This window comes from Microtus pennsylvanicus, chromosome 22 (assembly GCF_037038515.1).
Source record: "Microtus pennsylvanicus isolate mMicPen1 chromosome 22, mMicPen1.hap1, whole genome shotgun sequence".
NCBI lineage: Eukaryota > Metazoa > Chordata > Mammalia > Rodentia > Cricetidae > Microtus > Microtus pennsylvanicus.
The window spans coordinates 13126007-13151379 of NC_134600.1; the positions used below are offsets into that span (position 1 = coordinate 13126007).

The 25373-nt window shown below is 37.9% G+C and overlaps 1 protein-coding gene across 1 annotated transcript in view; it reads right to left on the reverse strand.

Moving 5' to 3' along the window:
* The window catches only part of LOC142840066 (uncharacterized), a 188001-nt gene extending 167762 nt beyond the window's left edge, over positions 1 to 20239 (reverse strand). The window contains 4 exon segments of the mRNA XM_075956545.1: positions 14000 to 15049; positions 16134 to 16207; positions 16403 to 16529; positions 20213 to 20239. Coding sequence (XP_075812660.1) covers positions 14000 to 15049; positions 16134 to 16207; positions 16403 to 16529; positions 20213 to 20239 — 1278 coding nt within the window.
* Between the last annotated feature and the right edge of the window lie 5134 nt (positions 20240 to 25373).

The following is a 25373-nucleotide window of genomic DNA, read 5'->3' on the forward strand; positions in this document are numbered from 1 at the left end:
CTCCCCTTTCTGTCTTTTCAGTACCCCATTTAACACTCCCCCATTGTCCCTATGCTGCCAATTTAGTCAGGAGATCCTGTCTTTCTCTATTTCCCATGTACATTATATCTATGTAAGTCCCTCCTAATGTCCTCATTGTTGTCTAAGTTCTCTGGGATTGTGGTTTGTAGGCTAGTTTTCTTTGCTTTATTTTTAAAAACCACCTATAAGTGAGTATATGTGTCAGTTTTCTTTCTGTGTCTTGGTTACCTCACTCAAAATAATATTTTCTAGCTATATCCATTTTCCTGCAATATTCAAGCTGTCATTTTTTTTTGCTGTGTAGTACTCCATTGTGTAAATGTACCACATTTTCCTTATCCATTCTTTGGTCAAAGAACATTTAGGTTGTTTCCAGGCTCTGGCTATGACAAACAAAGCTGCTATGAACATAGTTGAGCACATGTCCTTGTGCATTTTTGAGCATCCTTTGGTTATATACCCAAAAGTGGTATTATTGGGTCTTGAGGAAAGTTGTTTCCTACTTTTCTGTGAAATCGCAACACTGATATCCAAAGAGGTTGTACCCCTTGAATTCCCACCAGCAATGCAGAAGTGTTCCCTTTTCCCCACAATCTCTCCAGCATAAGTTGTGATCAGTGTTTCTGATCTTGGCCATTCTTACTGGTATAAGACAGAATCTCAGAGTTGTTTTGCAATTCTCTGATGACTAAAGATGTTGAACATTTCCTTAAGTGTCTTTCAGCCCTTTTAGATTCCTCTGTTGCGAGTTCTCTGTTTAGGTCTGTGCTCCATTTTTTAAAATTAGATTATTTGTTCTTTTGACGACCCATTTCTTGAGTTCTTTGTCTACTTTGGAGATCAGACCTCTGATGTGGGGTTAGTGATGATCTTTTCCCATTCTGTAGGCTGTTGTTTTGTCCTGTTGACCATCTCCTTTGCTTTACAGAAGATTTTCAGTTTCAGGAGGTCTAATTTATTAATTGTTTCTTTCAGTGTCTGTGATGCTGGTGTTATATTTAGGAAGTGGTCTCCTGTGCCCTTGTGTTCATGTGTACTTCCCACTTTCTCTTCTATAAATTTCAATGAGGCTGGCTCCATGTTGAGGTCTTTGATCCATTTGGAGTTGAGTTTTGTGCATGGTGATAGGTATGGGTCTATTTTTATTCTTCTACACGTTGATATCCAGTCATTCCAGCATCATTTGTTAAATATGCTTTCTTTTTTCCATTTGATATTTTTTGCTTTGTCAGAAATCAGGTGTTCAAAGGTGTATGGATTAATATCTGGTTCTTTGGTTTGGTTCATTCATCTTCTGTCTGTTCTTTTGCCAATATCAGGCTGTTTTCAGTATTGTAGCTCTGTAGTAAAGTTTGAAGTCAGGAATTGTGATGCCTCCCCAAGTTCTTTTATTGCACAGGATTGTTTTGGCTATCCTGGGATATTTTCTTTTCCATGTGAAATTGAGTACCGTTCTTTCGAGGTCTGTGAAGAATTTTTCTGGGATTTTGATGGGCAGTGCATTGAATCTGTAGAGTGCTTTTGTAGTAAGATTGCCATTTATACTATGTTTATTTTGCCTAGCATAAAGTATGGGAGATCTTTCCACTTTCTGTTTTCTTCTTAATTTCTTTCTTCAAAGATTCAAAGTTCTTGTTATACAAGTCTTCCACTTGTTTGGTTAGAGTTACTTCGAAATATTTTATTCTACTCTTGGTTATTGTGAAGGGTGTTGTTTCTCTGATTTCTTTTCCAGCCCTTTTATTATCTTTGTATAGGAGGGATATTGTTTTTTTTTTTCTGATCCGTGATCATGCTACATTGCTGAAAATGTTTATGAGTTGTAAAAGTTCCTTGGTAGAATTTTGGGATCGCTTATGTAAACTATCATGCCATCAACAAACAGTGAGCATTTGGCTTTTTCTTTTCTGATTTGTAGTCCCTTGATCTCCTTATGGTGTCTTATTGCCCTACCTAAAACCTCAAGAACTATATTGAATAGATATGAAGAGAGTGGACAATCTTGTCTTGTTCTTGATTTCAATGGTATTGCTGGGTGTTTCTCTACATTTAGTTTGATGTTGGCTGTTGGCTTGCTGAGTATTGCATTTATTATGTTTAGGTATATTCCTTATATCATGAAGGGATGTTGTATTTTATCTAATGCTTTTTCGTTATCTAATGAGATGATCATGTGGTTTTTATTTTTCAGTTCGTTTATATGGTGGATTATGCTGAGAGATTTTTGTATGTTGAACCATTCTTGCATCTCTTGGATGTAGCCAACTTGATCATGGTGGATGAATGATCTGATGTGTTCTTGGACTTGATTTGCCAGTTTTTTTGTTTTTTTTTTATTTGTATTTTTGGATCAATGTTCACGAGTGAGATTGGTCTGTAATTTTCTTTATAATGTCTTTCTGTGGTTTGAGTGTCAGGGTAATTGTAGCCTCAAAAAAGGGGTTTGGCATTGTTGCTTCTGTTTCTATTATGTGAAATAACTCAAGGAGTATTGGTATTAGTTCTTCTGTGAAAGTCTTGTAGAATTCTGAGCTGAAACCATCTGGTCCTGGGCTTTTTTTGGTTGGGAGTCTTTTGATGGCTGTTTCTATTTATTCAGCAGTTATAGGTGTGTTAAATTTGTTTATCTGGTCTTGATTTAATTTTGGTAAGTGATATTGATCCAGAAAGTTGTCCGTTCATTTAAGTTTTCCAATTTTGTGGAGTTTTCAAAATATGACCTGATGATTCTCTGTATTTCCTCCATGTCTGTTGTTCTGCCCCCCTTTTCATTTCTGATTTTGTTCATTTGCATATTTTCTCTCTGCCTTTTGGTTAATTTGGATAAAGTTTTGTCTATTTTGCTGATTTTCTATAAGAACCTACTCTTTGTTTCAGTGATTCTTTGTATTGTTTTTTCTGTTTCTATTTTGTTGATTTCAGCTCTTAATTTGATTTTTCCTGCTGTCTTAATTTCTTAGGTGAGTTTACTACTTTTTGTTCAAAAGTTTTCAAAGGTTTTGTTAATTCACTAATGTGGGATTTTTCTGTCCTCTATATGTAGGCATTTAGTGCTATGAACTTTTCTCTTAACACTACTTTCATTGTGTCCCATAAATTTGGATATGTTGTGTGGTCATTTTCATTGAATTTTAGAAATTCTTTAATTTCTTCTTTTTTTTCTTCCTTGACCCATTGATGATTCTGATTAGCATTGTTTAATTTCCATGTGTGTGGATTTGATGAAATTAGTATTGCTGTTGACTTCTAGTTTTTAACCATGATGATCTGATAAAGTACATAGGGGTATTCTGATTTTTTTTTGTATTTGTTGAGGTTTGTTTTGTTACTGAGTATGTGGTTGATTTTTGAGTAAGTTCCAGCAGGTATGGAGAAGAAAATATATTCTTTTCTGTTTAAAAGGAATATTCTATAAAAGTCTGTTAAGTACATTTGAGTCATAACATCTATTAGATACCTTATTTCTCTGTTACTTTTTTGTCTGAATGACCTGTCCAGTGGTGAGAGGGGAACTTTGAAGTTTCCACTATTAGTATGTGGGGTTTTATGTATGTTTTAAGCTTTAGAAGTGTTTCTTTTACATATGAGCGTGGCCTTATATTTGGGACATTGATGTTCAGTAATGAGATTTCTCTTGATAGATTTTTCTTATGACTAATATGAAATGACCTTCTTGTCTCTTCTGATCAATTTTAGCTTGAAGTCTATCTTGTTAGATATTAGGATATCTACAGCCACTTGTTTCTTAGGTCAATTTGATTGAATACTTTTTCTAACCCTTTACTCTGAGACAATGTCTGTCTTTGAGATTGAGATGTGTTTCTTTTATGCAGGAGGAGAATGGATTCTGAATTTGTATCCATTGTGTTTGCCTGTGTCTTTATATAGGTGTGTTGATTCCATTTATATTAAGAGTTATTAATGACCAGTGATTGCTATCTTCCATTAATTTAGTATTCATTGTTGGTGATGTTAATTCGTGCCTTTTTCCCTTCTTTTGGATTTACTGCTATGAGACCATCAATTTTCTGTGCTTTTGTTGGTTAACCTAACTTTCTTCAGTTTTCCTTTTAGTATTTTGTGTATGGCTGAGTTTGTGGCTAGGTACTGGTTAAATCTAGTTTTGTCCTGGAATATCTTGTTTTGTCCTTCTATGGTTATTGAAAGTTTTACTGGGTATAGTAGTCTGGGCTGGCATCTGTGGTCTCTTAATGTCTGCATAAATCTTGACAGTGACCTTCTGGCTTTTATTGTTTTCAATGAGAAGTCAGGTGTAATTCTGATAGGTCTGCCTTAAGTGGTACATGGCCTTTTTCCTTTACAGCTCTTTTTTTTTTTTAAAAAAAAACTATTTATTTATTATGTATACAATATTCTGCCTGTATGCCTGAAGGCCAGAAGAGGGTGCCAGACCTCTTTACAGATGGTTGTGAGCCACCATGTATTTGGTGGGAATTGAACTCAGGACCTTTGGAAGAGCAGGCCATGCTCTTAACCACTGAGCCATCTCTCCACCCCCCTCCTTTACAGCTCTTAATATTCTTTCTTTACTCTGTATGTTTAGTGTTTTGATTATTATGTGGTGAGAGGACCCAAAAAGATGAATATGGTATGTACTACCTCATTAGTGGATTCTAGTCATGAACAAAGGTCATTGAGCCTATAGTTCATGATCCTAGAGAAGCTAAATAACACGGTGAACCCAAAGAAAAACATATAGATTTTCCTAATAATTGGAAGCAGACAAGATCACGAGGCAAAAGTTGGGAGCATGGGGAAGGGGTTGGAGTTGAGGGATGGGGAGAGGGGAAGAAAGAAGGGAAAAGGGGAGTATGGAGAGATTTTGGGGGACTGGGAGGGTTTAGATGGAGGAAGGGTGGATATGGGATCAGGGAAGAAGATATCTTAATTAAGGGAGCCATTTTAGGGTTGGCAAGAGACTTGGCTCTAGAGGGCTTCCCAGGTGTCCAAGGGAATGTCCGTAGCTATGTCCTTGATTAGTAGAGGAAAGGGTGCCTGAACTGGCCTTGTCCTATAGCCACACTGATGAATATCTTGAATATCATCATAGAACCTTCATCGGGTGATGGATGGAGATAGAGACAGAGACCCACATTGGAGCACTGGACTGAGCCGCCAAAGCACAGATGAAGAGCAGAAGGAGGGAGAATATAAGAAAGGAAGGCAGGACCATGAGGGGTGCGTCCACCCACGGAGACTCTGGAACCGATCAAGTGGGAGCTCACCAAGGCCAGCTGGACTGGGTCTGGACAAGCATGTTATCAAACCAGACTCTCTGGATGTGGCTGACAATGACGGTGGATTGAGAAGCCAATGATGACACTGGATTTTGATTCTACTGCATGTACTGGCTTTTTGTGAGCCTAGTCTATTTGGATGCACACCTTCCTAGAATGGAGAGGGGGGCCTTGGTCTTCCCACAAGAAAGGGCATCCTGACTTCTCTTAGGACTGGAGAGAGAGGGGGAGAGGGAATGGGAGGGAAATGGAAGGATGGGAGGCGGTAGAAAATTTAAATCAATCAATCAATAAATATAAAAAAATAAAAAATACAACGCTCTATCAATCTTTAAAAAAAACAAAACACAACAAAATTTAGTTAATTACTTAAGAACAGCACATCCCCATACAGGTTTGTTTTGGGCAGACCATCAAGGAACATAGAGCTTGCAGACAGCAGTGAGCCATGAGATTACAGAACAAAGCTTGTGTCAGGCATTTGCTGATCTAAAATGCAAGCTGGAGAAGCCCCTCCTCCCAGAGTCAGAGCTCAGCCTAATCAGAGTAGGGTTGGCAGAAGCCAGAGAAGCTGGAAGCTGCAGAGGAGTTTCAGCCAAAAGCCACAAGCAGCAGTAAGTCAGCCACTTAGTAGGAAGGACTAAGCCACTTGGGAATAGGAGGAAGGAAATTGTGAAGTTGTCTTCTAGGAGGCCAACACAATGGTGTGCAGCTGTGTGCCAGAGGGGAGGTGGTTAAGTTGCAGAGAGGTAGTTCAGCTGTGTGTGGTGGGAGAAGGCTGCAGGAGAGACCCAGCAATAGTGAGGATTCCAGCCATATGGTCACCAATTTGTTGTTGTACAAAGAGTTCCTAAATAGTCCAGAACAGAGATAACAAAGGTTTACTCATCTGGAAATAAACTAACAGAAAGAATACTAGTCCAGAGCCTTCTGTGAGCAATGGGAATGGGAACCAAATCCAACAGCCAAGAGGCTTTGTCTGTATTTATCGTACATGAGATGATGCCCAAGGTGGGCAGGTATCTTAAAGGCTATTGACTGCAGGAGTTCCCCAGCACAGGCTACCTGTGTTGCACATATTTTTTGCACCACAGTAGATGGCAGTAGCATCTCTACCCATCCAAGAAATCTCCTGAAGCCCACAGTCTTCCCTCTTCCTCACCCTTTTCTAGGATGGCAAATAGTATAGGTAAATCCCATATTCTATCCCACATATGTCCTTCTCCCAACTATTTTATTCATCCCTGTCAATATTCATGATTTATTTTTGACCCTCTCTGTCTATATTTCCACATGGCTGTGCTTGCATCACCATCTCCATCACTTACTCATGGAGCCCATCTGTTTGGAACAAGGTGTCCCCTGCCTTCTTAAAAAGAATATCATCATTTCTCTGGTCCAAGGTCATATTTATTTAGAAATATCTAACATTACTAAAAGGGTGAAAAGAAGAGTAGTTATCTGTAACCACATTGCCCAGAAAGGAAGCAACTATTAGTATCTCAGCACAATTTTCCAGAATTTTCTAGACTTAACATATATCCATAGGATAATAATTAAAAAAATAAGATTAGGACCGAAGTTAATACAATGTTTTATGGTCTGCATATTTCCCCTCCCATTGATTACATCATGATAATTTCCAAGAATCCAATATTTCTTTAAAAATGTTTTCTAGGGCTGGAGAGATGGCTCAGTGGTTAAGAGCATTGCCTGCTCTTCCAAAGGTCCTGAGTTCAATTCCCAGTGACCACATGGTGGCTCACAACCATCTGTAATGAGGTCTGGTGCCCTCTTCTGGCCTGCAAGCATACAAGCAGACAGAATACTGTATACTAAATAAATAAATATAAAAAATAGTTTTAAAAATGTTTTCTATCTGTTGCATTTCAACATTGTACTCCACAGAAATTTATTTAAAAATTTCTGTTCTACTTGAGCATCAAGTTTGCAATTTTTAATTGATTTTTGTTTTCTGTTTTTAAGATTTATTTATTTATTTATTTATTGTGTATGCAGTGTTCTGTCTGTCTCCTTGCTAGCCATATGAGGGCACCAGTCTTATTACAGATAGTTGTGAGCCACCATGTCTCCGCTGGGAATTGAACTCAGGACCTCCGGAAGAGCAGTCAGTGCTCTTAACCTCTGAACCATCTCTCCAGTTCCCCAGACTGATGTTTTGCATTTAATCCAGTGACTGTACCTCAAGCAACTGCTGTCTCAACCCATGATTGCAATTCCACATTTACCAGCAGCAGTTTGGCCCTTGGTCTCCAGCCTCACACTCATAGAGACATGTGATAGGGGATGCTATGAAAGCGAGTAAGGAACTACATATCTAAGTCTCTATCCTTCTATAGAACACAGGACTTAAAAGTTGAGGTGAAGTATTCAAAGACATTGAATAGCAACCTAATATGTTCTCATTGCGTGCTCCTTCCAAAATGTGCTGTCCTTCTACTCAGCCCGCTTAAGAACACTTGCTACTCTCAGCTTCTCCCTACGTCTTGTGCATTGATTGCTGTAAAGCCCCTTGACCCCAGGTTAATCCCCTTTAATCAAAAACTGTATCATGTTTGCATCATTTTACAAAGTAGTAGAAAATTGTAGCACACCTTTACACAGTGAAAATAATATTCCACAACAGCAGACCACTGTTAGAGCTCAGGCCTAGCTCACTATGGTGTGGATGATGTGTAAACGGAGAGTGCACTTGTGTTTCCTGACCACCCAAACCTGAATAATCACACAAAACATTGTTAATTACAACACTATTTTGCCAACAGCTCAGGTTTATTCCAACCTAGTACTTGCATCTTAAATTAACCCATTTCCATTATTTTATATTTTACCATGAGGCTCATGGTTTGATACGTCACATCCTGAGTATCGGTAAGATTGAAAGACACATTTGGTTATTTATTGCATTGACTATGAAAGAGTGGGGAGAAACTGGGAGCTAGGGAGTCAGGCAGACAGCAGTGAGGCCCTGCTGATGAGCATCTTCATCATCTCGAGAGGAATGCCGAGCCATTTATGGATGTCAGGCAGCAGATTGATGCAATCTTAATTGGCAACTAAAATGGCACTCCTGATGCTGGACTGAGGAGACACTGAAGAGGGCAATACTAACAAGTAGTATCTATTTATTTACTTGGTACTGGGTCATACAGTGTAGCACAGGCTGACATCAAGTTTGTCAACATCTTGCCTCAGCCTCATAAACACTGGTATTATAGGTGTGTTTGAAGGCACCTAGCCATGGCTACATGAAAATGTTTCAAAAAACTAAACCAAAACCAAAGAGAGAGGACAAAAAACCTGAAGTTGTGTGGGGATGAGAAGACAGGTAAGCCTGCCTTGTAAGCTTAAGGAAATCAATTTGAGGCCCAGAATCCATGCTGAAGAGAAAAAGAAAAAAAAAGTATGGTCACAAGGACTTTTAATACTGTACTGGGACACAGAGAATATTGGCTACATAGGGCTTTTTGGCCAGCTAGCCTAGTCTACTTGGAAAGTCACAGAGTAATCAGAGACTCTATCTCAAAAGAAATAACAAATAAGTTTGGGAAAATCAGAGGAATAACACCAGATTTTCTCTTGTATTTCACACATATAAACATGCATGTTGTGAATTAGCTTGATATGAGAAATAACCAGGCCAGCTTAAGGATAATATTTTTAATGGTTACAATGGGAAACTGACACCACAAGAATGGGGAGTCCACTATCCTCTGTGTCGGTGAGAATTATGCAGAGAGTGAGCACCTGGTAAGTCCCTGGATTCCAGGTAGCCATGTTTTAACTAGGCATGATTGGTTAATAGAGCTCCCTCATCATACACACATACAGAATCATACACATACATACATCTCCACACAGATATACACTTGCACCTACAAATATACATACAAATCAATACTAACTTTGTGTAGCTTTCTAAATGTTTGTGTATGCTTATTTATATTTGTAACATGAACTTTCCCAGCCATTGAGTAGGTTTTACATAAAAATGAAGTCACAGTTCCATGAGTACCAAGGTTTTTGGTAAACTAAATCCCATTTCTAAGTAACATCTATGTTGGAATAATTCTCTTGTATACTCCAATGATTTGTTACTCAAATGGGTTTAATAAAACACTGACTGGCCAGAAGCTGGGCATGAGGCAGAGGGAGGAAGACATGAATGTGCCATGCTGATAAATGTTCTACCAGTGGAAGACACTAAATGGGGAATATGGGTTAACTTAAAATGTAAGAGCAGGCTAGTAATAACTATGATCTTTGGGTAAACATTTTCAATTCTTAAAATCTTAAAAGCCTCTGTTTGGTAATCTTGAGCTGCTAGTTAGGAAAAAAAGTATGTTCACAAATGGCATTCCAATGTGTAGCCAAAACTTTCACAAAAAATCTGAAATAATATGGAAAAAATTCTGAACACCCAAAAACATAGTCAAATGCAACGTCTTTGTAACTGCCTTTTCTTTGGTGGGCTATGCTTGTTAGCAGTGACCAGAGGCTTGCCTCCTTCAACCAAGGGCTTCATGACTCAGCATTAGCAACAAATCAAGCAGCTCTCTTAAGAGACCCTAAGTTTACTATTTGTGTGTCTTCTTTCTCTATCTGACCTGAGGGCTCAGGTCATACACCTGCTGGCCACTTTCCCTGTATTTCTGTAAATCAAAAAAATGTGTGGAGCCCTGATTTAATTCTCTATAACAGACACCCACAGGTATCAAGGTCATGCATTTGTTTGTGGCTCCAGCCCATGTCTGGTCTGTTATTCAACATTACGGCATCTTGAATAATTTCTGGGCAGCATTACTGGGAATTACCTCCAACTCCTTCCCAGAAATGTCCTTTCTTAGTCAGTACCACTGATCTACTTGATTACCACACACTAGACCCTATAAAAATTTACCACAAAGTTCTGGAGCCAAAGATATGTTTGCTGACTTCTACTGTGGAATGCTCTATCTCCCGTTTTTAATTGTATCTGATTGATTGATAGTTCAGAATGATGAATTAGTTAAATGCATGATGGTTAATTGTGGTCTATAAACAAAAGTCGGGATAAGAGAAATTTGTTATGTGTAAGCATACAAGTGATTTTATTTTTACTGTCACCAATAGTTGGTGCCACCAATAAATGAAAACAAGGTGGTTGTACTTCCTGGCCAACCAAGAACCACTCATATTTTATGAACATAAGATCCATAATTTAAGGTTTTTTTTATTTCTAAGACAGGTTACCTCCACATAGCCATGGATGCCAGGAATTTATTTGGGGGAATATGCTGGCCTCACTGAGATCAGCCCAGCCCACACTGCTGTGTGTTGTAATTATAGCCATACAATTCTATATCCAGTTGAAATTTTTTTAAATGCACTGAATTTAAATTTTAATTGAATTGAATCAGGGAAAGAAATAATAAGATATAAAATGGAGCATCTTTGTTTTGATGAATAGCAATGTTTCTTGCAGTTCTATAATTTAAATGGCCAAATTATTTCATATGGTCTCAGTAATTTGTTACTTTCTTTGCATTGTTAATTCCATCTGTTTAAAATTGTTTGGAGCCAGACGGTGGTGGCGCAGGCCTTTAATCCCAGCACTCAGGAGGTAGAGGCAGGCAGATCTCTGTGAGTTCAAGACCAGCCTGGTCTATAAGAGCTAGTTTCAGGACAGGCTCCAAACCACTGAGAACCCCTGTCTCAAAAAACGAAAAAAAAAACATAAAATAAAATAAAAAAATAAATAAAATAAAATTGTTTGGAGTGTGTTTGTGTGAATACACCTGTGCCATGATGTGTATGTAGCACTGACAGGAAAGCTAACAGGGGTCTATGATCTACTTCTGCTTTGTGAATTCTAGTGATTAAACCTATGGAGATATTTGCCTACAAATGACCTCAGTGGCACTTCTTTGGGTTTAAAAATTATTCATGAATGAATGAGCTGTTGGAGGAGTGTCTATGGGTAACTGCTAACGTAAAGAAATATGAGAAAACTTGTAAAGGTATTGTGCATAACCCAGAGATAGATCCCAGGTCATCAGACTTAGCAGCAATGATCTTTACTAAATGAGGCAATTTCCTGGTGTATAATTTTGGTTCTGAAAAAGTTTTACAAATAAATGTCTACTCCTCAAAATGAACATATTTTACTAGTGTAATATTTATTCAAATGGGATTTGAGCACCACTGAAATGGTTCAGTGGGAAAGCACTGTTGGGAGCAAGACTAGAAATCTTACCTCAATTCCTATAGAACCTCAAGCTATGGAATTACATACACAGATGTTTGCTGATTCTTATGAATTATTACATCCATATCAGATAAATGAAAATACTTCTTTGAATACACACATGGGGTATTTAATGTTTCTTATAATTTTTATCAGTCATTTTAAAATTAACATTGTTAAATTCTCTTGAAAAAACAGCACATTGGTAGTTCATCATCTACCCTTGGACTTGTACTCATGAGTTCAAATGTATCCCTGAATCATTACTGATATCCAAGATAAGATGGATATCAAACAACAAAATTTCAATGAAATACTTGTGAAAAGAAAAAAATCAAACCAGAAGGATAAGTCACCACTGTTTTGTGAAAGTATGCTTAATGTGGCCTGATATTTCAATAACCATTGAGAAAAATTATATGATAAGGGCTCCATTACATACATTACAGCAGAAATACCTATCACAAGGTACAGGCACAACAGAAGATGAAAAAAGTCATAGAAGGAATATAAAGTCTACAAATTAAACTTTACTAAATGGATTTGCCACACGTACAGCACACTCTAGTGACTACCTCAAATGCTTAAAAATAGAAACCACAATGCAATTATCTCCTCTATCAGTTTTGAATGAACATGGTATGTAATTTACTTCTTGCAAGGCTATGATGAAAAATTATTTTTCTTGAAGCTAAAGAAATCTGTGATGTTTAAAGCCATTAACATTTTTTTCATGAATATGAACTTCTTCATTCTGAGTTTGTTCCTACCTCAGACTTAAAAGTGAGCTAAATAGAATTTAAAACATTTACAACTCTAGTTAGTTCCAGGACAGGCTCAAAGCTACAAAGAAACCTTGTCTTGAAAAACAAAACAAAAGACCCAAGTACCCATCCATAAATCCTTATACCTTAATTACTTAGGTCTTGCAATTGAAGAAGTATAAAATCTAAAAAGTTACATTATCATTCAAATTCACAACTCAAGAGTTACAGTTCTGAAGGGAAAGGTACCCTTACTCCCTGAAGTCAGGAAACACCTACAGTTGTGAAGAGAAGGGCACCACACTAGATGAGGCAATGATGTTCCTCTCTGAGAGAGAGCCATCAAAGCTGGGATCTGCTCCATTCTTCTAAGAGAGTTTCCCAGCAGAAATGCCTGTTACTGATCTGTTCCACTCCCCTAACGTAGTGCCTCAAAAGAGGTGTCCATTGCTGCTGTGCTCCTCTGGGCTAAATGACTTTCAAGTAGAAGTATCAATTATGTCTCAATTCAACTCTACTAGGGAGTTTCTGATCCATTCCAGTGAAAGAAGTTCTTCACAGAAACCTCAGTCAGGAGATTTATTTGGGAGGGAAGAGAGTGACTGCCTCTGCCAGGGTGGAAAGAAACAGCTGCTAACTGAATGAGCAATATGAATCATACAGGGCTTCTTAAAACCAGATCTAAGGAGATTTTGAAGGTGGAAATTTGTCAGATTTCAGTCCCTGAGTTTGAACAAGCTGAGACATGGGCAGAATTCTGTGCTCAGAGATTCGTTGCTTTGGTGCTCAGTTGAACAAGGGAAGAGTGTGTTTCTTTGGCTCTGGATTGAGAGCAAAAGTGTGTTTTCTTCACTGGCCCTTTTTATCTTTTTGGTTCTGTTTTCAGGGTGATATTGTTTTGATAACCAGTTCTAGATTCAGAGATAACATGTTTTATTTTAGATCTCATTTCTGGATCAGGATGTGTTTGACTAGCCTTTTCTCCTACCCATAGGATTTCATAAATTCAAGAATTAGCTTTTGTTCATTAGTTTGCTGTTGCAAACAAAATAAAGAGCTATCATATTGAACAGATCATTGACACTATTAATTTTTTTTCTACAGAATGAATGTTGTTAGTTAGCTGACTGTAAGGATCTTAAAACATAATTTAGAATAAGCCCTTAGGTTCTTCTTTAGGTAATCAAAGGATATTGTAATTTGCACAAGCTTTATCAGATGTATACACAAAAAGGTTTATTCCTGTATAAAGTACAAAACATTACCATAATGGACATATTCAGAGAATTTCACTGCAGTATGATTTTTAAAAAATCTTTTTGAAGAGTGTACTCATTAAATTCATAGTTTCTTTCCAGGATGGATTGCTTAATGTATTGGGAGATTATTGTGACAAAGGATTAACCACATAGATTCCATTTACGGTTTCTATCCTGTAGGTGTACATATATGCATTTGAAGATGAATAAGACATGAAAAGGCTTTATCATGCTGATTTCATCCTGTTTCTTGTTCTTTTAAGTCTTTGAAGAGTACTGTGCTTTACCACATGAAATACATCCATCAGGTTTCTCTTTTTTGTCTGTTCTTTTATGCCTTTGAAAATGACTGTGCTGTGCTATGCTCTTACCACACTGATTAAGTTCAAAGAGTTTCTATCTAGAGTGAGATATTTTATGCCTTTTAAGAGTACTGCGAGCTGCAAATGCCTTCCCACACTGATTACATTCATAGGGTTTCTCTCCAGTATGTGTTCTTTTATGGTTTTGAAGATTACTGTGAGATGCAAAGGCCTTGCCACACTGATTACATACATATGGTTTTTCTCCCGTGTGTGTTCTTTTATGGCATTGAAGAATAATGTACTGTGAAAAAGCCTTACCACATTCATTACATTCATAGGGTTTCTCTCCAGTATGTATTCTTTTATGTACTTGAAGAGTACGATGAGCTGCAAAGGCCTTCCCACACTCATTACATTCATAGGGTTTCTCTCCAGTATGTGTTCTTTTATGGTTCTGAAGATTATTGTGGGATGCAAAGGACTTCCCACACTCTTTACATTTATAGGGTTTTTCTCCAGTATGTGTTCTTTTATGGCTTTGAAGATTACTGTGAACTGCAAAGGCATTGCCACACTGATTACATTCATACAGTTTCTCTCCTGTATGTGTTCTTTTATGGTTTTGAAGAGTGCCGTGAGCTGCAAAGGCCTTAGCACACTCATTACATTCATAGGGTTTCTCTCCAGTATGTGTTCTTTTATGGCTTTTCAGATTACTGTGAAATGCAAAGGCCTTACCACACTCATTACATTCTTAGGGTTTCTCTCCAGTATGTGTTCTTTTATGCTTTTGAAGATTACTGCATTGTGCAAAGGCCTTCCCACACTGATTACATTCATAGGGTTTCTCTCCACTATGTGTTCTTTTATGGTTTTGAAGATTACTGTGTTGTGCAAAGGCCTTACCACACTCATTACATTCATAGGGTTTTTCTCTAGTATGTGTTCTTTTATGGTTTTGAAGATTACTGTGAACTGCAAAGGCCTTGCCACACTGATTACATTCATACAGTTTCTCTCCTGTATGTGTTGTTTTATGGTTTTGAAGAGTGCCGTGAGCTGCAAAGGCCTTACCACACTCATTACATTCAGAGGATTTCTCTCCAGTATGTGTTCTTTTATGGTTTTGAAGAGTACTTTGAGCTGCAAAGGCTTTACCACACTCATTATATTCATAGGGTTTTTCTCCAGTATGTGTTCTTCCATGGTATTGAAGAGCATTATGCTGTGCAAAGGCCTTCCTACACTGATTACATTCATAGCGTTTCTCTCCAGTATGTGTTCTTTCATTCCATTTAAGTTGCTTGTCATATGTCAAGAATTTACCACGTTGAAAATTTACTGAAGTTTTCTCTCCAGTTTGAATTCTCTCACTCCTGTAAGAATAATTGGCACATGTAAAAGCTTTACCACATTCAATACACTGTTGTGCCTACACATTTCTATGAATTTTATTATATGTTCCAATTATAAGGAGGAATCAGATACTATGTTTTCGTAAGTCTGTCTAAACTCATGCTTTGCTCTTTGATTAGGCACTGCTTTGCAACTTGAAAGATACCTCCAATGGCAAATGCCTTTCTTTTATGGCTTACCTTCTTATAGTCACAGAAACTTTTTTCTCTATGATATTTTGCACAAAGGTGAAGACAACTGGATAAACTCAGAGCTTTAACATTCATGAATTCTCCTATACTGTGAATAATATTACATATGCTATGTGAACTAGGACACCCAACAGTATTTGCCCAGTTCTAGAACTAATAGGGCTTCTTGCAGTGAGAGTTTGTTCATATATTAACAGTGATGGTGGAAAAGCAATTAATTGTATAATTTAATCCAATTCAACAAGTATACTCCATCTGGGGACTATCAGTTATCTAATTATTCTTAGAGTGTGTGATGCTACATCTCTCTATATCCCTATGCTCATATTCTTGTATCAAGAGGAACCTATGGTATACATAGTAAAGAAGAATTTCAAATAAAATATTTTCACGTGGAGTTCTAAGGGAACTTGCTGTTCCTCACAGACTTATGGTATAGATATCAAGGTTTCTGCAGAACAACTGCCAATGATTCAACTCTAACTGCTTCTCTCACTAAACTTAGCACAGTCACAAGAAGTGTACAAGGAATACAAGATTTACTATGGGCTATTGGTTTAGTACAAAATTTTGCAGATATACTTATCATCACTTCAATGTGTATACTTTTGTATTATGAGTAGCAAAAAGAAATTTATTTGCAGATCTAAAACAAAGCTCTTATCAGCTTGCACATGAAAATTTCCTTTCATGTCTTCTAGAAAATTGACAATGTTCTTCACTATTATGGTCTTCCCAAATGCATTCTAAAATATAATACCAGAAAATATATGTTAAGTTATTGAAAATTATGCAATATTTAAGCTGTTATCTCAAGGGACCCTTAGAACTTATGACTGCTTTATTCAACTCATTCTTTCTAAATCAAATTACAGAAGAACAACATTAAACAAGAAAAAATTATCCCCTTATTTTGAAACATGAAGAAAATTCATTTTTACCTATAGTACTGAAGTTCCTGTAGGTCTCCAGCATCACATCTTTGTAGAGATTCTTCTGGGAAGGATCCAGCAAATTCCACTCTTCCTGACTGAAGTTGATATGCACATCATCATAGGTCACTGCCCTCTAAAATATTTCAGTCACATGTATAATAGAAAGCATGATGGTGACAACATTGTAAATGTATACTTCTTTGACTGTATAGTCATAAAATTCTGATAATATTCCAAGACACAGACAATCACTTTAGAAGGAAATTGAATAGGAGAGTCACCTCTGTCATTTCTGTACCCTTTGAATGGGATACCACCTCACAAAAGAACTATTAATAGAGCAACAAAGGAAATAGATCAATAGGACAGAGTGCTCATGAGAAAATTGTATGAAGAAATACTAATCACAAAAAACAAAATACAGTAGACAAACTGAGTGTATTGACTCAGGCCTTTAAACTCAGAATTTCAGAAGCAGAGGTGGGTATATTTTCCTCTGATTTGAATGTCAGCCAAGTCTATGGAATCATGTCCAGGACAGGTGGAAGTATACATTAAGACACTGTATCCATTGAATAAAATCAATGAAAGAACAAATCAAAGAATTCAGAGATGTTTACTGAAGTTCCTACAAAGAATGATGCATGGCCTTTTTCTCTGTGAGGGCCTTGGAGCCAGGCAAGAGGCCCTGCTCCCATACTGAGGATAAAGGTCTTGGAGAGAAGAGGGATACAAGGATCATATCTGAATATAATAAAAGCAATATGCAGCAAGCTGACAGCTAACATCAAATTAAATGGAGAGAAAATCAAAGCCATTCCACTAAAATCAGGATCAAGACAAGGCTGTCCAGGCTCACCATATCTCTTCAATGTGGTGCTTGAAGTTCTAGTAATAACAATAAAACAACATGAGGAGATCAAGGGGATTCAAATTGGAAAGGAAGAAGTTAAAGTTTCGTTATTTGCAGATGATATAATAGTGTACATTAGTGACCCCCAAACCTCTACCAGAGAATGTCTACAGCTAATAAATACATTAAGTTATGTGGCAGGATACAAGATCAACATAAAAAAATCAGTAGTCCTCCTATACACAAAGATAAAGAAGTGGAGAGGGAAATCAGAGAAATATCACCTTTAACGATAGCCACAAATAGCATAAAATATCTTGGGGTAACTCTAACCAAGGAAGTGAAAGATCTATTTGACAAAAACTTTAAGTCTTCCAAAAAAGAAATTGAAGAGGAGACCAGAAAATGGAAGGATCTCCCATGCTCTTGGATTGGTAGGATGAACATAGTAAAATGGCATTTCTACCAAAGGCAATCTATAGATTCAGTGCAATCTCTATCAAAATCCCAACAAAATTCTTCACAGATCTTGATAGAACAATAATCAACATTATATGGAAAATCAAAAAACCCAGGATAGCCAATACAATCCTATACAATAAAGGAACTTCCAGAGGCATGACCCTCCTAACATCAAACTCTACAGCAATGAAAAAAGCTTGGTATTGGCTGGGTGCTGGTAGCATATGCCTTTAATCCCAGCACTTGGGAGGCAGGGCAGGTGGATCCCTGTGAGTTCAAGATGAGCCTAGTCTACAAGAGTTAGTTCCAGGACAGGCCCCAAAGCTACAGAGAAACCCTGTTTTGAAAAAACAAAACAAAAACAAAATAAGCTTGGCATTGGCATAATAACAGAGACGTTGACCAATGGAATTGAATTGAAGACACAGATATTAACCCACAAACCTATGAACACCTGAATTTTGACAAAGAAGCTAAAATTATACAATGGAAGAAAGAAAGCATCTTTAACAAATGGTGTTGGCATAACTGGATGACAACCTGTAGAAGAATAAAAAGAGATCCATGTTTGTCACCATTAACAAAACTCAAGTCCCAATGGATTAAAGATCTCAATATCAATCTGAACACACTGAACCTGATAGAAGAGAAAGTGGGAAGTAGCCTGTAATATATGGGCACAGTAGACCACTTCCTATGTAAAACCACAGTAGCGCAGATAATAAATGGCACATCCTGAAGCTGAGAAGCTTCTGTCTCTTGACAGTAACATCTGGTAAAATATGAAAACTAGCCAGGCGGTGGTGGCGCACGCCTTTAATCCCAGCACTCGGGAGGCAGAGGCAGGTGGATCTCTGTGAGTTCGAGACCAGCCTGGTCTACAAGAGCTAGTTCCAGAACAGGCTCCAAAGCCACAGAGAAACCCTGTCTCGAAAAACAAAAACAAAACAAAACAAAAAAAACAAAAATATGAAAACTAGTTACATATTGCCAATATAGAATGGCACAAAATACCATTAACATTCCAAAAGAGAAAAATGGAGACACAGTGAGGGACAATTGGTCCATGGCAAGATTGAAGCAGAGCAAGATAAACATCAAATCCTGTAGCTCTCTTGTCAGATGTATGGCTTCAGTTTCAAATGACTTAAATGGCCCTATCCTTGTGACTTCTCATGCATTTCTCTCGTTGGTAACTTCCACTCACTATGATCAGCTAGGTCTCCATGGAAGTTGTGTCATAACTTAGGTATCTTAACGTCTTTGGGCTCAAAATGCAACCCAGTGTGTTGTGAAATAACATTTCTAATTGTGTTGTACTTGTTTATGCTGTAGAACTTTTGATTTAATGATGCAAAGAAGTGCTGCCATTTTTATGCTGCATTAGGTTTCGCTCTGTGAAGTTGTGATACTTTGCCTATCTAAAATACCTGGTTTATATGGAAAAGAACAGAATGCCCAAGAGAATGACAAGAAAGCATAGAGAGGGCTGGCCGCCAAAGAGAATAAAAGAAAGGAGAACTCTGGGAGGAAAAAGGAAGACAAGGCAAGAAAAAGAGAGAACAACAGGAGACATTCACCTACCTACAGAGCAAACCATGAAGTCAGAAATAAAGAAGGGAATACAGAATAGAGAAAGATGAAGGCCAGAGTGAAAAGATAGAAAGAAAAAATTAAGTTAAAAATAACCATCCTTTAAAGAAGCCAAAGCAAAGAAAACGTAAGCCAGCCGGGAGGTGGTGGTGCACGCCTTTAATCCCAGCACTCGGGAGGCAGAGGCAGGCGGATCTCTGTGAGTTCAAGACCAGCCTGGTCTACAAAAGCTAGTTCCAGGACAGGCTCCAAAACCACAGAGAAACCTTGTCTCGAAAAACCAAAAATAAAAAACAAACAAACAAACAAAAAAGAAACCATAAGGCTCCATGTGTGAGATTTATTTGATAAATGGGTAGCAGGTTCTCAATAGAGAAAGAAGTAAAAGAAAACAACCAACAACGCCAGGCTTCAATCCTCAGGGCTCCATGCAATGAACTCTCACAGTCTCCTCACTGGGCTTCTAACTCTGCATAACATAGATGCCTGCAACAATGATAAACTGTAACCATAAACTAAAAATTTGTGATGTTAAATTTTGATTCTTTCTTGTTTCCAACAGCAACACATTGGGGTGATGCTGAAATTTGTGATTTCTTATTTGTCAAGGACACTAACAAGCTTGGACCACAGGTGCAGAAGGTTTTGAAAGAAGTAGCTTCATGCTGGGCGGTAGTGGTGCACGCCTTTAATCCCAGCACTCGGGAGGCAGAGGCAGGCAGATCTCTGTGAGTTCGAGACCAGCCTGGCCTAAAAGAGCTAGGTCCAGGACAGGCTCCATAACCACAGAGAAACCCTGTCTGGAAAAACAGAAACAAACAAACAAAAAAAGAAGTAGCTTCCTGAGACTATGAATCACTTTGCTCACAGCTTCCCTAAATTGAAGTTTTCTGTGGCCAGAGTCTTACGCTTGGGGCACCTTGATAAGCTTCCATTACGTAGCATGGACCTTCTCTATAATGGTGATAAACACCCTGAAAATTCCTGCCTATCTCAACACATGACTGCTGTCTGAAACTACCTTCTTATTTTTATTAATTTTGCTCCACTTGTTTTTTTCCACTGTGCACCTGAATGAGTCATAAGTGATAACCTTTGAACACATTCAATGTTCCACTAGCTCATTATTATATTAGCTCATTATTGTTTAATTCTGTCTTACTCAATTTATAGAGCATAGGCAGAGGAAGAAAGATTTTAGCCAAAATATCACACAAACGACCTAAGGATTAATTATTTTTTGGAGTTTATTTCCAACTGAAATCCTATGACCACAATACCCAATTTCTGACATTATTCCTAACATTTATTTCCATTTTCCTGGTCCTAGACTAACAGCTAATTATGTTCAGGATTCTATACTTCTGTACCCTTTGAATAAGATATCACCTTACAAGAGAAATGTCTATTAACAGAGAGAGGCAAGGAAGCAGATCAATGTACACAGTACACATAAGAAAACTGAAGCTGAATGAAGAATTACTAACTACTGGGGGCTGGAGAGATGGCTCAGTGGTTAAGAGCATTGCCTGCTCTTCCAAAGGTCCTGAGTTCAATTCCCGGCAACCACATGGTGGCTCACAACCATCTGTAATGAGGTCTGGTGCCCTCTTCTGGCCTGCAGACATACACACAGACAGAATATTGTATACATAATAAATAAATAAATATTAAAAAAAAAAGAATTACTAACTACTGAAAGGAAAAATAAGATGAAAAAATTGGGTGTATTGACTCATTGTATAGTATGAGAGAAGAATAATTTTTTTAAAGAAAAGGAATATGAGTACAGTTAGGGTATTTGACCAAGGTAAGACTAAAACTTATTAGGGCAAACAATGAATCATGTAGGTCTGTCTCAGGCTGTCAGGACTTCATTCTCAAAGGGCTTACATAGTTCTATTCCTGTATATGTCTCTCTTTTGCTGCTTCCACTCCCCGTATGAAGCTCTTTATGGCATATGTCTCATAGCTTGGTATCTCAACATCCTATCATCGCATCATACAACTGTGGCTTCATTTTTACAAATTCATTCAGTAAACTCTCACAGAATCTTAACTGAGTTTCCAACTCTGCAAAACAGATTGGTGCAACAGTGCTGAAGTGAACTTGAGAAGAAGATTCTATCACTTATCGATTGTGCATCTTTCTTGTTTCCAGTACAAGTATAACATGCGGTATCGCCCAAATTTGGCTTCTAACTTGTGGTAGACAACAGAGGTGGGATTAGGTGTTCAAGCAATTCTCAATTACTTAGCATGAGGCAAGCTTAAGCCACAGAAGACATTACTCTACAAAGAAATCAACAATCAACACCACTTGAAAAATGGAATGAAACTATTAATGACCTAGAAACATTGGAGAAGAGAAAAAATAGAGATAGTTGTTTCTATTCTGGTCTGAAGAGAGAGACCACATGCAAATATTTTTCCTGCAATGGATATTCAGTTTCCTGACTCAAATGTGTAACTTTGAAACTGAGGTGCTACAATCATTTAATTTAACATTTTGAAGGTGTCATACAGGACAACAAGGTCATTGCCCTGGAGAGGAAAAGTCTGGGACCAAAGCCACTTATGTCATCGTAAGATAGCTAGTCTCAGAAAGGAATTTCTGAAAGCCTGAAACTACGGCTGTCTAGAACTGATAGGACTTCCCCAGAGAGAATTCACTCTACACATTTGAGAGATCAATAAAAAAAAGTCTCTTTGATTATATGGTACACCCATCTCTAGATGCAGCTCAAAGAGAAGCCAGGCTAGAAGAGATTCTGCATTCCACATGTTACCATCTTTGCATTTTTTAGGTTCAGGCTCCACACTCTGAACACTTTAAATAGGAACAGAAGACTGCAAGCCTATAGCAATCCCTCTTCATTTCTAAGTCCCCAAATAAAAGCCAGAAAGATTAGCAGACACTCATTAACTGCTCTATTTTTCTTTCTCATTGACTAGTCAAGGCCAAACCTGGAAGGAGTTGCAGGACTGTCTTCCCAGCATTGGGCTGCAGACGCAGGATTAGCTGTTGAAAATAATTCTCAATTACACAACATGAAGCAAGCCTAAGCTACAGGAGACATTGCTCTACAAAGAAATGAACATAACTTGAAAGAAATGAAATAAAATTACTAATGACTTAGAAACATTCGAGAACAGAAACAAATAGAGAAACAAAGAAGTAGGCCTGAATGTAGCTTCTTTGGGGAGATTTGAAATAATTTTGTAAATTAAAAAATTAGATTTCTTTTTGTGAAAATTATACTAAATGAGAAGATTTCTATAAGATATACAAACACTTCAATATTTTTGTCCTTGTCTGTATAAATATTTATTCATACTTGTCAATGGTTATTACAAATTAAAAGCTGAGAACTCATGCTAGTAAATAAAAAAGAAACAAATAGAGATAAGAGCAACAATACACTTAAAGAAAGTATCTGAAACTGATACCAAAAAGTGATTTTTGAAGTGCTGATAATAATGTACTTTTAAGATTAAATAAAATTTTCTATAATAACTTTGAAAAAAGAGAAGGCCCTTCCCTAGGGGAGGGGATGTCATTAATAAGATTGATGATGCCCATATACATATGTTTGCTGCTGAGATCTGTAACCTGACACATAGAGTTAGTCAATGGCCTGTTTTTCAAATCACTGAGCCGAAATAACTGTGTCAAGCAAGATCAATCATATCTGCAGAGGATAGTTGCCTATTTGCTAATTCAATATTTCTTGACTCAAGACAACCTTCCCAATATGTATAGCACACAATCTAGTCTGTGTTCATTCACATGACATTAATTTAAATATGCTAGCAAATTACAAACCACTCCTGCTACCACAGTCAGGCCCTTTTTCATAGTGGTGGCTGCAACAGCTGATTGCCTATGCTCTGCCCCCTGCAGTGCACACAATAATCTATTCTTCCTATTGTTGTCTGAGGACAAAAGAACTGCTCCATATGCAAATCCTTTTCCTGAGACTGCATTGGGCAGTCAACTACATGCCTCAAATGCATTATTTTATTTATTTTGTTTTGTTTTTTGAGACAGGGTTTTTCTGTAGCCTTGGTGTCTGTCCTGGAACTAGCTCTTGTAGACTAGGCTATCATTGAATTTACAGAGACCTGCCTGCCTCTGCCTCCTGAGTGCTGGGATTAAAGGCATGCACCACCACTGCCCAGCAAATACTTAATTTTAAAATTGTGAGTTTGTGTAGTCACTTAGGAATTTTGAAGGTGTAATATAGAGGACACTCAAGGTCACTGCTTTGTAAGGCAGCAGACAGGGACCAAGGCCACCTGAGTCAACATAACACAACCTGTCTCAGAAACAATATTTCTATCAGGATGGAAATGAAACTCTTCTAGAATTAATATGCCTTTTCACTGAGAAATCACATCACACACTTAGGAGATTAATGAAAAAACATCTCTATAATGAGAGTATGCATCAATCTCTGTCCAATGCTCAAGTGGAACCAGGTTAGACAGATTTTGCATTCAATATATGCTGTTATCTTTTAAGTATCTCTTAGGCACTTGGTCCAGATTATACTTTTTTTTTAAAGATTCATTTATTTATTATGTATACAACATTCTACCTCCATGTATGTCCAAACACCGGAGGGTGCCAGATCTCATTACAGATGGTTGTGAGCCACCATGTGGGTGCTGGGAATTGAACTCAGAACCTCTGGAAGAGCAGCAGGTGCTCTCAACCACTGAGCCATCTCTCCAGCCCCTTTTTTTTTTTGGTTTTTTGAGACAGGGTATCTCCGTGGTTTTTGGAACCTGTCCTGGAACCAGCTGTTGTAGACCAGGCTGGTCTTGAACTCACAGAGATCCGCCTGCCTCTGCCTCCTGAGTGCTGGGATTAAAGGCATGCGCCACCACCATGTCCAGATTATACTTTGAACAATTGAGAAAACAACACGCAACATGTCTGTCTAGATATTTAGACAAGAAATATTCCCAGAATATTTTCTTAAGTACGCCAGTGACCTGTTACAGCAGGTCATTCTTCACTGACAGGGTTCTAAGGTAAAGGTCACAAGGGATGAGAAATACTGGACAAGTAAAAAATAAAAAAAGACAGGGGGGGAGGTGTTGCAGAAGATACATCCCATGCTACTAAGCTTCTTATGAAAAACAGCCAGGTGGTGGTAGCATATGCCTTTAATCCCAAGACACAAGGAGAAGAGCCCTGTGCTTCTCTGTGAGTTCAAGGCCAGAGAAACACTATATCAAGAAAAAGAATAGAGGGAGAGAGAGAGAAGATGATGTCTAGCATTTTGTATCCTAATTCCTGAGGAGAAATGAAAGAATTATATGAAGTCAGCAGAAACTATCATGCAATGAGACAAATTTAGGAAGAAGCTAGTCCAACAATTCTACACAAAGCATATACAGGGTATTTTGAAATCTTGGCTAAGCGCAGAGCTCCATCTAGTGGGAAGGGTTGGGTTGTCAAGATCTGAAGCAAACCCCTCCACAAATGGCACCAGACCATTACCAGCTCCATTGCATATTCCTGGTTTTAGAGAAGGAGCTCTGTTTTATTATCAATACATCAGGTTCTTAGGGAAACTCACAAGGCTTATGTCCCAGGCTGTTTCTAGATCTCCCAAGAATGTCCCTCCTCCCTGCCTGAGGTCCTAAATGAAAGCCTTGATTGTTCAGGCCAGTTCTTCACACAACAGAGTTTTACATTTCAAATATGTGTCACCTGGCGTCATATATTTCTACCATCTGGTAGAACTATGCTTTTCTCAAAAGGAAAACAGGAACTTTAAATCAGACCAGGCCTTATGGTTGGCTGTGACTCTGTAATGCCTCTTTGAGCAGATTCATAAGAGGTCTGTTTTTTGATATTTGGATGAGCCTAGTGATTTTTATTTATTTACTTTTGATTTTTCGAGACTGGGTTTCTCTGTAGCTTTGAAGCCAGTCCTAGAACTTGCTCTTGTAGACAAGGCTGGCCTTGAACTCACAGAGATCCACCTGCCTCTGCCTCAGGATTACAGGGATTAAAGGTGTGCACCACGGTTGCCCACCGGCAATTTAAAAAAA